Raw genomic sequence first — 13,094 nt, 5'->3', positions numbered from 1 at the left:
CTTTGTAGCCTTTCCTTAGCTACATACAAGAAGGTGCATGCATACATTTTATGTAATAATTATGCACCCATATTGGGAGGTTTCACTACCCAATGACCACAATGCAACCCAATGTCTAGAAAATGACAGGATGCATCATAAAGACCCACCAACTCAAGTACTCAACTCATGGTTCCCCCCACCTTTGGTTGAAAACCCAAGCACCACATCCACATACGTTGGCATGATCACAACTTTACCATTCAATCACCTTGCCGCCTAGGAGTATTGTTGTCCACTGCCTTAACTACAATTTTAGTGGGGTTAGGTTTAGCTTTGGCTGAACCTACTCCAATTAAGGGTGTGCTTACGGCTCCTTACGCCCACATATTTTTAGTATAATTTTATTCATTTGTATATAAATTTTTGAATACTTTTTTCTTGTAAATTGATTTTTAAATGTGAGTTCTACTCGATGTTTGTATAATTTGGTATTAGAAACAACTACCTTGTCGAGTGTCTAATATGAGATCGAATAGGTTACGTCTTTATAGTTGAGTCACAGAGAGAGCAACTTATGTGATAAATTAAACTGTTTGATATTATGTATGAGCATAATATCAAGTCATTGAATACTAATAGATAGATGAAGCCCTCAAAAGAGAAATGGCTATCATCATCAGATCAGTATCGATAGAGTGAGCGACAATGTGGAGTTCGGCTGCAAAGCGTGGTAGTATATATGTTACGATCCTAATCAAGTGTCATGCACATCTTAAGTATAATCTTAATCATGTGTATATAAGAAACTCTTGGATACCCTTCTATTACAAGTCGGTTTTCAAAAATGAGTTGTATTCAATATTTATATCAACGCTTGCGGCCCCTACCGTCTATACCCTTCAAAACATTGGTTCTTCAGCAAGTACAAACTAATTAAGAACTTCCCCATGGGTCAAAGCTGGCTCAATGAGCTGACGTTTCCTGCTGCAATATTTCCACCATATCCCTCCCTCCCTCCCATCTATAAAGTATGCAAAGCTCAAAAAATTCAATGTCTAGATAGATTTAGGGTAAGACCTTCTAAGAGTTAATGCCCCAAGTGGGAATGGTCATAATGGCATCCATGAATCATTCTCTCTGGAACACAAAATGGTAGCCTATCGATCGTGTGGACCATATATGACCAAAAATGAAAGTCATTATTGGTGTCTTTATTCGGCGGCATTTCCACGAATATATCAGCAAAAGCACCAAGGGCGCCATCCTCTGTATCCATGATTACGACAACAATGGCGAGTGGTGGTTGCCTGTTGGCTGACTTTATCTATATATATATATGTAATTAATAATGTTGACAAATCAAAGGCTGCAGAATTTCTTCATTACTGCCTTGACATTTCACATTTGGGGATTCCAAATTCATTTAATTAGTAATTAAATTTGAAAATATGGGGATTACGTCTAGACCGTACATTTCCAAATTCCATTGGCCGGAGTTGACAAAGTCGGTTTCTCTGGAACTTTCTGCAGCGGATTTTCTAGTTCTGTGGCTGGCCTATCCATTGGGCTATGTCTCAACCTCCCTTGAAACCTCCCATTGCATTTGTGGACTTTTTTGTTTTTTTTTGTTTTTTTTCAAAAAGAAAAAAGAAAAGAAAAAGCAGGCCGTGGATTATATCTACATGACACTTTTAAAATTGTCACCGCACACGGACGAAGTCAGGAATTTTTTGGTTGGAATCCGAACTATATATATATATATAGTCTTTTTATATATGCTCACGTGTAAAATAAGGCAGACAAGCCTTAAACTTGACTTCTTACGAATACAAAAGTGTTCTAGTTTGCAGTAGACATGTAAATAATAATAATAATAATAATAAAATCCAAAAAATAACTTTGTATATCCTTCGAATTGTGCTCAACAACGGTCTTCAATGGAATAAAATTCATCTTTTATTATTTCTGTAGTGAAATCCTTAGATATTTCTTTCTTAATATAAACTAGCAAATGGTCGGCTAGAAACTCATATTTTATTCTACTACGTAATCAAGTTTTTACTAGTAGAGTAATTTTTTTTTTGGGGGGGGGGGGGGTTGAATTTCATTTTTGCCGGGGCCATCATATGATTATCCTTTAAAAAATAATTTTTTTTCAAGGGTTTTGAAATTTTATTTTTGGGGGGGCCATGGAACCCCTACCCTCTAAGTGTCTATGCTCCTGCACAATAAAAACTCATATGCTCAAAGAATTCATGACACTTTTAAAAACTGAGTTGGAGAAATTCATAAAACCTAATTCCTCCAACCCGATTTGTAGAAAATTTATATTCGTTGGTCAACCTTAATATGACCAATTCAATTAAACGGGTAAAACTTCTCAACCATAACCTGTTAATTTTGTGTTTAATTCACAGTTTATGCTAAAAATTTCTAATTCTAAATGTCGGGTGTCAAGTTCAGATCGTGTTGAGACATTGGTATAGGATTATATAGGTCAACTCTAATTCAACCCATTTAATTAAACAGTTCAAACTCTCAATCTTAACTTGATAATTTCATATTGGATTCGTATTGGATTTATTGGTCACGTAAAAAATTGTCCGAACTACTCAGGCCTTAGTGTCTTTTCGGCCCAATAAATCCTCCCAAAAATTATGGGCCAATTTAATCCGACACGCCCTTCCTTCCTAATCCATAGGAACAAGGCCCAACTCAAACATCTACACCGATGGCCCGTACCTTCTGGCGCCAAAAGCGATATTCTCCCGCCATATTAACTCACCGCACAAGTACCACCGAATCCTGAACCTCAGAACAAGCTGTGAACAATGGGCAACGAAGGCAAGCAGTACTGGCTTTTGAAGACGGAGCCAGGAGAGTGGTCGTGGGAGGACCAAGCAGCCAACGGAGGCGTGACCAAGTGGGACGGTGTCAAGAACAAGCAAGCCCAGAAACACCTCAAGTCCATGAAGCTCACCGACCTCTGCTTCTTCTACCACTCCGGCGCCAAGGCCCGCCGCGTCGTCGGCGTGGTGACCGTCGTGAAAGAGTGGTATGGTGACGGGGATGCTGGCGGTGGTGCAGTGGATGTGAAGGAAGTCGGGGAGATGAGGAGCCCGGTAGACTTGAAGGAGATGAAGGGGGATCGTGGGTTGAATGGTTTCGCTCTGTTTAGGCAGCCGAGGCTGTCGGTTTTGCCGGTTCCGGAGGAAGTGTGGGAAAGGGTTTGTGACTTGGGAGGTGGGTATGAAGGCGATGGGAAAGATGATCGTGTTCAAGATGATGATGGAGGTGATGGAGGAGAAGATTAGACCCCAGCATTAGGTGCTTGATAGGTGTTTGTAAATTTGCCCCAATATCCTCACTTCCTTCTTTTTGTAGCAAAAATTACTGGGAAGTATGATGTAGCTTGTTTTGTTTAGTGCTTTTGTTTTGGTTTATAGTGTTTTGGCGGAAAGGGAAAAGCACGTTGGGTTTGGGGGAAATGTAAGTTTTATATGTCTAGAAAGTAGATGTGAAGTAAGGAGTTTTTAGCTTGAGTTTTCTGGCTAAATTGCTGCTATATTTGCTGATTGTTTTGTCTATGGTGAATGCAAGCAACTGCTTTAGCCTAGATTTCTGTGGTAGAGAAATCCTTGGGAGACAACAATTAAGCGAACCTAACTGGCTAACTATGTGTAGTGATTCAGGTTTGGGTAGGAGTGTTGACTACTGAACTAGAATGCATAACTGATGGTATAGTTAGGTTAAATGTGTGGATGGAGGCTAGGAACGGATAGGTTTGGCAATATGGGTCAGCGGGTTGGGTTCGTGTCAACCTGACTGACCCGATAACACAATCGAGTCCAACACGAACCGACCTGATTATTAATCGGATCATAACATTAAACCCGAACACGGCCCGATAATGAGTCAGATTACATGACACGAACTCAACGAACACATTTAGTTAACGCGTGCACAGTGCTCACCGGCACCGCCTCACCCCACAGGCCACGAGGATAGAGGACCCGAGGTGATGTGGTAGAGTAGATTTGATTGGGCTTAGACAGTTGGATCTGAGAATCGATTCGGCAGTCGCAGATATCAGCGAATTCACCGTGCTTGATCAACGACACCGCCCAGTCGACCACCGATGGTAGGCTGTAGTTCACGTCGATGGCATGCCTGCCACTGATGATCTCCAACAGCAAGATCTCGAAGCTGAACACGTCACTCTTGGTGCTTAGATTCCCAGCGCAAGATAAATCGTAAAGTAAAGAAGGTTAGCCAAGGAGCAAGGAGGCGTGCCGCATGAAGAACGTGAAGTGAAAAGAAAAGTGATGCGGTGTGGCTAGGGTTTTCTGTTTTGCTTTTGCCGTTTTGGAGACTTTTAATTTTTTTTTAAAAAAAATAAAATAAAATAAAATAAAAAGGTAAAAGTAAAAAAAAATAAAAATAAACGTGTTATAATCTGGTTAACCTGAACCTATCTTACTTATCAAAAAAAATAATCTGGTTAACCCGAACCTGATTACCTCAAACTCAAACTCTGTATTTTCGTGTTGTGTTCGTACCGAGTTCATGGGTTATGTCAAAATTGTCAACCTTAGGAACGGGCCTCAAGTGCTTAGACGTATTGTATCCAAGTTCTTGATGTGGGTTCGAATCCCCAAAGCTGTCGCTCAAGCCTCAAAGGGTCAGTCAATTGGGTCTATGATGCTAAATAAAAAGAGGAACTCTTGTATTTGTATAGGGGCGTATGTATGATAAATTCTTGAATTAACTCACGATTTGAAATCAATCTCTTACTTTTTAAAAATTAATTTTCATTCTTTAATATTTTTGTGGACTTGAAATGGGTCATTTCTTGAATTTTCTATTCAAATTTTTGACATCCATTAGTGTCACGTTAGTCTTTTTGCAACATCACCTTAAAATAATATGTTTTTAGTTTTTTTATAAATTATTTTTTTAAAAAAAAAATTTAAAATTAAAAGAAAAAAGAAAGAAAGAAGAAAAACAAATTTCTCTCTACAGGCTAGCAGAAATGTAGCAACAATGGTGGAATATGGCAGTGCAATCTTTCTCTCTCCCAGGTCGAGACCTATCCCACACCTCCTAAGACGACGACTCTTAGCACAGCCCCCGTAGCGTGCCTAATCTCCTTGTCTCAGCACTGGCCCAGCTGGTTCATCACCACCGTCCAAGCCCAAGAAAAGCACCCCTGTAGCGTTTCCTACACGATGATGGCGGTGGTTTCATTGGGCTTGACGGTTGTGATGATTGATGAGCCAGCAGGGCCAAGCGTTGAGACAGATAGATCGGGGCACTACAACTAGCTTGTAGAAAGAGAGAAATTTGTTTTTGTTCTTTTTTATTATTTTTTTAATTTATAAAAAAGTTAAAACTATATTATTTTAAGGTAATATGACAAAAAAGCTTACGTGATATTAATAGATGTCAAAAATTTGGACAGAAAACTCATGGAATGATTCATTTTAAATCCGCAAAAAAATAAAAAAGTGAAAATTAAATTTTAATGAAGAACTGATTTTAAATCACGCTTTAACTCAAAAATTTATGATATATTTACCTTTGTCTATAATATTGCCATATTTATAAGGCCTAAAGTTCAGAAAATGAACTAATATGCTGCCAACAAATGACTTAATTGACGTGCGCCCTGCGCCAGGGAACGACCGAAAACTACCCCTCTTTGTAGAGAACATGAAGAAAAAAAGGGCGCACTGCCGGGTGGGCTCCACACGGTTTAGAATGATAAAAGCATCCCTAATAAGACCTAACAACCTCTCCAAATTTTAATTAGATTTTAGGTAAAAAAATGTACTTTTTTTTTTTTAATGAAAATGTTAGTTTTATTGCAGTAGCACAACATATGCATAACACCCCCTCACATGAGGGTGGGGGCCCATACCCTCATGTAAAGGGGTGTTGTGCTGATGTTGTACTGTTGTAGTGCAGCAATCAAAGCCTTTTTTAATTTTTTATTATTATTTTAACTTATTTTTAACAAATTTTCTACATCAAAATTTTCAAATATTTTTATATTTTAACTAAATATTAATTTTTTATTGGTTTTAAACAAACTACTCCTAACAAATGGATAGAGAAAAAATGAAAAGTGGAGTGAAAATGAGGATGAATTCAAAAAATGATAAAAAAAAAAAAAAAAAAAAAAAATTGAAAATAAAGAAAAAATTGAATAGCTCATATAATTTGTGAACTAAATTTGGTATAAAATTCTGACAAAAGATAAAATAGAAAAATTATTGAGAGTTTGATGAAATGAATTTTCTTGAGATATTCACTAAAATTTAAAGAGAAGTTTGAAATTGAGAGGTTGTTGGGGGATGCTCAAAGAAGCAGAATGTGGTGGTTGGTCAACGCACCCTAAGTCGTCGCGGTAGAAATGGTCAAGTTGAACCATACTGATGGTATTCTCATTCATCCATAGACTGACAGAGAGCTCTCAGATCTTGGTGTCGTGGGTTTAGAGGGCAGGCAACAAATTAAATGGGCGAAGGGCGAAAACTATTGCACAACTCTTGTAAGTTGATAAGCTCATACATTTATTTCTCATATGGTTTCTTTTATTTCTTTTTCTTTTTCTGAGCTGTTTCTTTGTTTTTCACTTTTTCTTTCCTTGCACGTTGTTTTGTTGGGGGTGGGGTGGGGTGGGATGGGATGGGTAAAGACTTGAGATTTTGGAATTGATTCTTGCCTTCATTAGAGTATGGGAGCTAGAACTTGGGATCGGAGCCTTTTATCTTCTTTATTTTATTTTATTTTATTTTTTTTTTGAGATCTTGTGCAATATCCCAAAAAGTGGCGGAAACTCTAATTTGGACGGTGTGACAGTACATAAGAGAGCGAGGGGGGAACTACGTGCAAGTCACAGAACACAGAAGACTGGTTGGGCTCTCCGCTCTCCGATGCCTAGGTTGGGGTGGTTGAATCACTCTAATGACTGAAGAGATGGTTCGGCCACCCATGACCCTTCCCTCTCTTATGTATTGTCACATTTTTAAATGTCCCTCTTCTTTTTTTCTTTTTTTCTTTTTTAAATAGTTTTGTTGAACTTTTTGTTTATCCTTAAAACATAGATCCCAAAAATAAGTCGACATATTTATTTCTCAAAGCATATCCCCAGCCACGAAATTGTTTTGGAGTTGCCTATATATATTTATGGGGATTTGATTCTTACACAATACCACCACAACAACTGCACAACACCCTCTTACATGCCCCACTCCTATATGAGAGGGTGTTGTGCAGTTGTTGTGGTGATGTAAATTTATCATTTTCCATATTTATGTAAGTGATAATTTATCATTTATGATAATTTCCTTCTCATTCTTCAGTTTTAAAGTTGCTTTCTGGTTTTCCTGTTTTTAATTGTATTCACTATTCAGGGTCCAAGTGGACAAGCAAGTGTTTAGGTGGTCAAAGTGAACAAGTGAGAAAGACGGAAAGAGAGAAATCATTTATGACTAATGGAGCCATCTTATTAGAGGATCTGATTCCTTCTAGTAATGGAAAATGTAATCCCATTCGCAATTTCTCTGCTGAGGAGCTCATCAGAGCAACAAACAACTTCGATGAAAGTCGCATTATTCAAATTTGTTCATTATTTAAACAAAATCAGATTATAGTTGATGAGCTTGATGATACTGATCGAGTGACTTATGCTATGTATAAGGGTTCTCTAGATGATCGCCCAATCATTGTTAAGAAGTTCACGGATTCTCAAGATGATCGCCAAATCATTGTTAAGAAGTTCACGAAGTTTTCCAGCTGGGAGAGCGATAAAGTTAGGTCCTTCCCTATCCGTGACATTGTCATAGCAACCCAGATGAGCAACCATAAGCATGTTTTAAAGCTCTTAGGCTGCTGTTTAGAGTTTCCTATACCGGCTCTTGTGTATGAATACGCAGCGAATGGAGCTCTCAATGATCAAGGAGGCTTTGGAGATGATGAACTCCTACCTTGGAAGATCAGGTTGCGGATTTCTAAGGAGCTTGCTAATGCACTTACCTATCTCCACACTGCTCTTCGCAGGCCAGTCATCCATAGGGATATAAGACCCAGCAGCATCTTTTTGGACAAAAACTTCGTTCCTAAACTCTGCAACTTCTCAGTCTCAATAACAATCCCTCTTCACGAAACTCATGCACGTGATGATTTGGAAGATACATTTGGGCACTCTGACCCTGACTCTTTAGCATCCGGCTTTGTTACAGAGAAAAGTGACGTCTATAGCTTCGGTGTGCTTTTACTTGTTTTCTTAACAGGGAAAAAAGCTACAGGTACTCTTCGTTTGGAAGGAAAATATCATTCATTAATTAGATATGTGGAAGATCATGTTCAAAATGAGCAGGTAACTGAAATTGTGGATCCAAATATTTTGAGGGAGGGAGGGGGAGATGGGCAAGCGCAGCAAGTGGAAGCTTTTTTAGCACTAGCGTTGGCATGCACACAAGAGAAAGGTGAAAAAAGGCCTGACATGATTGATGTGGCAAAAGAGCTCATGCGGATTGACAAGTCCATATGATCTTTCCTAGTTAGTTCAATCTGTTCAAAGCTTATTATCACGAGTTGTCATGGTTCAATTGGTTTGGTTTAGTTTGTTAATGCCTTTTAGAATGTGTTTTTATTTCTTATTTGAAAAAGTGTTCTGATGTGACAAGAAGGCTGACAGATTCAAGCTGGCACCGATGTCTGTGTAAAAGGATTTTGTTTCTCGCATCGTATTGTTTATATAGCCATGTTCGATAATATACATCCAAGAAAATAAGGTGGTTTAGTAATCTTTTGCGGTGTATGAGTATCACATCCTTAATCTTGTGAGATTTTGCAAATTGGAAACCCAAGCACCATGCCAAAGGATAAATAGCCCCTGGCTTAATCGAAATTACAAACATTAAACAGTTTCCAAACACGTTTTGCTGTTTTGGAATCAGAAAACTTGTTTTCAAAATAGAAACCAACATGCTCTAACAATTGCAAAGCATGTAAAAAAACAAGAACCTTAGCGTTTCTTATTGTTATATTGATGTTTTAATGTAAGTTTCTTATAACATCGTGTTGACTTTTAAACAATTAAATTTGATTATAACTGATATGGTAACTGTTATGTAGACTGTCACGTCAGTTTATAAATATATGTGATATTTATAATCACGTCAATTACTAAATAATTAAATTTGATTGTGACTGATATAACAAGCGTTCCGTGTAAATTGTAAAAATCCACACAAATGAGGCTATAAAAACCAAAGCAAAACAGAACCAACACATGTCTTGCAATTAATTAGTTCGCTAAAATAAAAGAAACAAGGAAAAGTAGTGTAAAAGCAACTCGACTTAGTCTGTTGAGTGAATGAAACTTGAAATTTATTTTGAGCATCTATGAAAGGGTAATGTCAAAACGCCCTGCATTAATGTTGCACATACATGAACCAAATTCAAGATTGAAGTAATTAGCTCTAACAAAAATCGTTTTCAAAGAATACAGGGCCACTTTTACCTTTGGTAAAAAGTTAAAAAAATAAAATAAATGGAATTCATATGGTTCAAGTATACCGGGATTTGATGCTTCCAAAACACTATTGACTTCTTGTGAAGTTTTTTTAGGGGTGTAATCCGGAGCGGGTTCCCGGATTTCGGAATGGATTCCTGCCTTCATTAGAGTAAGGGAGCTAGAACTTTTTTTTTTTTTTTTTGGAAAGAAAATTCTGATTTCATTGATAACAAGAAAATCAATTGGAGTGTTGACAATTTAAGTGTGCATTCGCAAGTGCAGGTTGTCGTAAAGTAGTAAATTCTTGAGAGTCCGAGTGTCGAACCACAAGAATTTGGGAAACAATATAAAGAACACTAACAAAATAAGATTAGAAAAAATCTGTGACACACCGACAATTGATTTGGTTGAATGATTTTTATAAAATACAATAAAAGATATAAGGAAAAAATAATTAAAAGAAATTGCTAAGGTATTTGAGTTTTACTTTTAACAAAATCGTAATACTTATTCTTCAACTCATTTTATAACTCAATTGAGAGGTAGCTAGGGAGTGCACTCAATTGAAAAATAGAGCTGTAATTATAACGCGAAAATATCATTAAAAGATCAATCTTAATTAAAATTGATTAATTTCATTACGTAAAATTAGTTATTTAATTCTCAGGGAATTTCAAGCATTTACCGGTTTTTCAGGACTAATACAAGTAAATGAGCCTATATGAATTAAGGCCTTGTTTGAAATCCCCATTCCCCATCCCTCCCCTTCCCTTCACTTCTCCTAAAAAATATAAATTTCAAAATATTCTTACTTTTTTCACTTTTTATATCACATCAACACTTTTTTTATTACTTTTTAAATAAAAAACTCACTACAATACAAATTTTTTTTCACTTTTTCATATAAATTATTTCAACTTTATATCACATCAATCATATTTTTTAATCATTAAAAAAAAATTCCAAAGGAAAGGGAAAGGGAAAGGGGATTTCAAACGGGGCCTAAAAAAGTCCATTTACCAATTATTGTGAATATTTTCCAACCGTTATAATGCCTCGAGTTAGAAAATGAACTAATATGCTGTCAACAAATGACGTATTTGACGGTGCGCACTAGGAAACTACCTCTCTCTCTGTGTAGTATTTTATTTAAAGAACATGAAGAAAAAAATGGTGTACTGCACACACGGTTTTGAATGATAAAGACGCGGAATGTAGTGGCTGTCAACGCACCCTACGTCGTTTTTGTAGAAGTGGTTTTCAACGCACCCTACTGATGGTATTCTCATTCATTCATTGACCGACAGAGAGCTCTCAGATCTTGGTGTCCTGCAGAGTCGAGGCTCGAGAGGACAGGCAACCAATGGACAAAGGGAGAAAACTATTGCACAATTCTTGTAAGTTGATAAGCTCGTACATTTATTTCTCATATGGTTTCTTTATTCGTTTTTCTTTTTCTGAGCTCTTTCTTTGTTTTTCATTTTTTCTTTCCTTGCACGGTGTTTTGTTGGGGGTGGGTGGGTAAAGACTTGAGATTTTGGAGTTGATTCTTGCCTTCATTAGAGTAAGGGAGCTACAACTTGGGAGCCTTTTATCTTCTTTATTTTTGTTTTTGTTTTTTTTTTTTTTTTTTTTTTTTTAAATTGAGATCGTGTGCAATACCCTGAAAAGTGGCGGAAACTCTAATTTAGACTATGTGACAGTACATAAGAGAGTGAGGGAGGAAGCACGTGCAAGTCACAGAAGAGTGGTTGGGCTCTTCACTGTCCAATGCCTAGGTTGGGGTGGTTGAATCACTCTAATGACCAAAGGGACGGTTCGGTCACCCATGTGACCCTTCCCCCTCTTATGTATTGTCACGTTTCCAACTGTTCGTTTAAAATGAATGGTTCACATTACAGTTGTTGTGCGGTGGGTATTGCACGATATCTCAATCACATTACAATACCTACTGTTCAATATCTAGTACACCTTTTAATAGTTTTTTTGAACTTTTCGTTTATCCTAAAAACATAGATCCCAAAAGTAAATCGACATATTTATTTCTCAAAGCATACCCCCAGCCACGCCCTTTGCTAATAAAATTGTTTTGGAGTTGCCTATATTGATGTAAGTGATAATTTATCATTTATGATAATTTTCTTCTCATTCTTCAGTTTTAAAGTTGCTTTCTGGTTTTCCTGTATTGATTGTATTCAGGGTCTAAGTGGACAAGCAAGTGTTTAGGTGGTGATCAAAGTGAACAAGTGAGCAAGACGGAAAGAGAGAAATCATTTATGACTAATGGAGCCATCTTATTGATCTGATAGCTTCTAGTAATGGAAAATGTAATCCCATTCGCAATTTCTCTGCTGAGGAGCTCATCAGAGCAACAAACAACTTCGATGAAAGTCGCATTATTCAAATTTGTCCATTAATTCCGGATAAGGGGATTGTAGTTGATGAGGCTGCAGATGTTTATGATCAAGTGAATTATGGTATGTATAAGGGTTCTCTAGATGATCGCCCAATCATTGTTAAGAAGTTCACTGGGTTTTTCTTCTGTGAGAGCGATGAAGCTAGGCCCTATGCTATCCGTGACATTGTCATAGCAACCCAGATGAGCAACCATAAGAATGTTTTAAAGCTCTTAGGCTGCTGCTTAGAGTTTCCAACACCGGCTCTTGTGCATGAATACGCAGCAAATGGAGCTCTCAATGATCAAGGAGGCTTTGGAGATGATGAACTCCTACCTTGGAAGATTAGGTTGCGTATTGCCAAGGAGCTTGCTAATGCACTTACGGACTTACCTATCTCCACACTGCTCTTCGCAGGCCAGTCATCCATAGGGATATAAGACCCAGCAGCATCTTTTTGGACAAAAACTTCGTTCCTAAACTATGCAACTTCTCAGTCTCCATAACAATCCCTCTTCACGAATCTCGTGCAAGTGATGATTTGAAAGAAACATTTGGGTACTCTGACCCTGACTATTTAGCATCCGGCTCTGTTACGGAGAAAAGTGACGTCTATAGCTTCGGTGTGCTTTTACTTGTTTTCTTAACAGGGAAAAAAACTACAAATATTCGTTGGGCACGAAATTATCATTCATTAATTAGATATGCGGAAGATCATGTTCGAAATGAGCAGGTAACTGAAATTGTGGATCCTAATATTTTGAGGGAGGGAGGGGGAGATGGGCAAGCGCAACAAGTGGAAGCTTTTTTAGCACTAGCGTTGGCATGCACACAACAGAAAGGTGAAGAAAGGCCTGCTATGATTGATGTGGCAAAAGAGCTCATGCGGATTGACAAGTCCATATGATCTTTCCTAGTTAGCTCGATCTGTTCAAAGCTTATTATCAGAAGTACTTGTCATGATTCAATTGGTTTGGTTTGGTTTGTTAATGCTTTTTGGAATGTGTTTTTATTTATTATTTGAAAAAGTGTTCTGACGTAACGTGAAGGCCGACAGATTCAGGCTAGCACCAGTATCGACCTTTGTGTGAAAGGATTTTGTTTCTTGCATTGTATTGTTTATAAAGCCATGTACAATAATATATATCCAAGAAAATAAGGTGGTATAGTAATCTTCTGCAGTGTATGAG

The 13,094-nt window shown here is 37.5% G+C and overlaps 2 protein-coding genes and 1 pseudogene across 2 annotated transcripts; all 3 read left to right on the top strand.

Annotated features, from left to right (window-relative positions):
• Positions 1 to 2,696: 2,696 nt before the first annotated feature.
• Positions 2,697 to 3,524, top strand: LOC133882523 (uncharacterized). The gene has a single exon (XM_062321723.1). It carries the CDS (start codon positions 2,814 to 2,816, stop codon positions 3,294 to 3,296), a length of 483 nt encoding a protein of 160 aa, XP_062177707.1. The 5' UTR covers positions 2,697 to 2,813; the 3' UTR covers positions 3,297 to 3,524.
• A 2,886-nt stretch (positions 3,525 to 6,410) lies between these two features.
• On the top strand, positions 6,411 to 8,797 carry LOC133882545 (serine/threonine-protein kinase ZRK1-like). Its single transcript, XM_062321742.1, has 2 exons — positions 6,411 to 6,535; positions 7,401 to 8,797. The coding sequence occupies exons 1-2, from the start codon at positions 6,502 to 6,504 to the stop codon at positions 8,537 to 8,539; spliced, it is 1,173 nt and encodes a 390-aa protein (XP_062177726.1). The 5' UTR covers positions 6,411 to 6,501; the 3' UTR covers positions 8,540 to 8,797.
• Positions 8,798 to 10,871: 2,074 nt separating this feature from the next.
• Positions 10,872 to 13,082, top strand: LOC133881233 (non-functional pseudokinase ZED1-like; annotated as a pseudogene).
• The last annotated feature ends 12 nt before the right edge of the window (positions 13,083 to 13,094 follow it).

Source organism: Alnus glutinosa, chromosome 11, assembly GCF_958979055.1.
Source record: "Alnus glutinosa chromosome 11, dhAlnGlut1.1, whole genome shotgun sequence".
NCBI lineage: Eukaryota > Viridiplantae > Streptophyta > Magnoliopsida > Fagales > Betulaceae > Alnus > Alnus glutinosa.
The sequence above is the reverse complement of the archived record's forward strand: the minus strand, read 5'-3'. Positions and strand labels throughout refer to the sequence as shown.

Bases quoted from the DNA above. Each gene is read 5' to 3' on its own strand.
- LOC133882523 (XM_062321723.1), top strand. From the start codon at position 2,814: ATGGGCAACGAAGGCAAGCAGTACTGGCTTTTGAAGACGGAGCCAGGA.
- LOC133882545 (XM_062321742.1), top strand. From the start codon at position 6,502: ATGGGCGAAGGGCGAAAACTATTGCACAACTCTT. The intron at 6,536-7,400 runs GTAAGTTGATAA...TTCACTATTCAG, and splicing joins AAAACTATTGCACAACTCTT to GGTCCAAGTGGACAAGCAAG.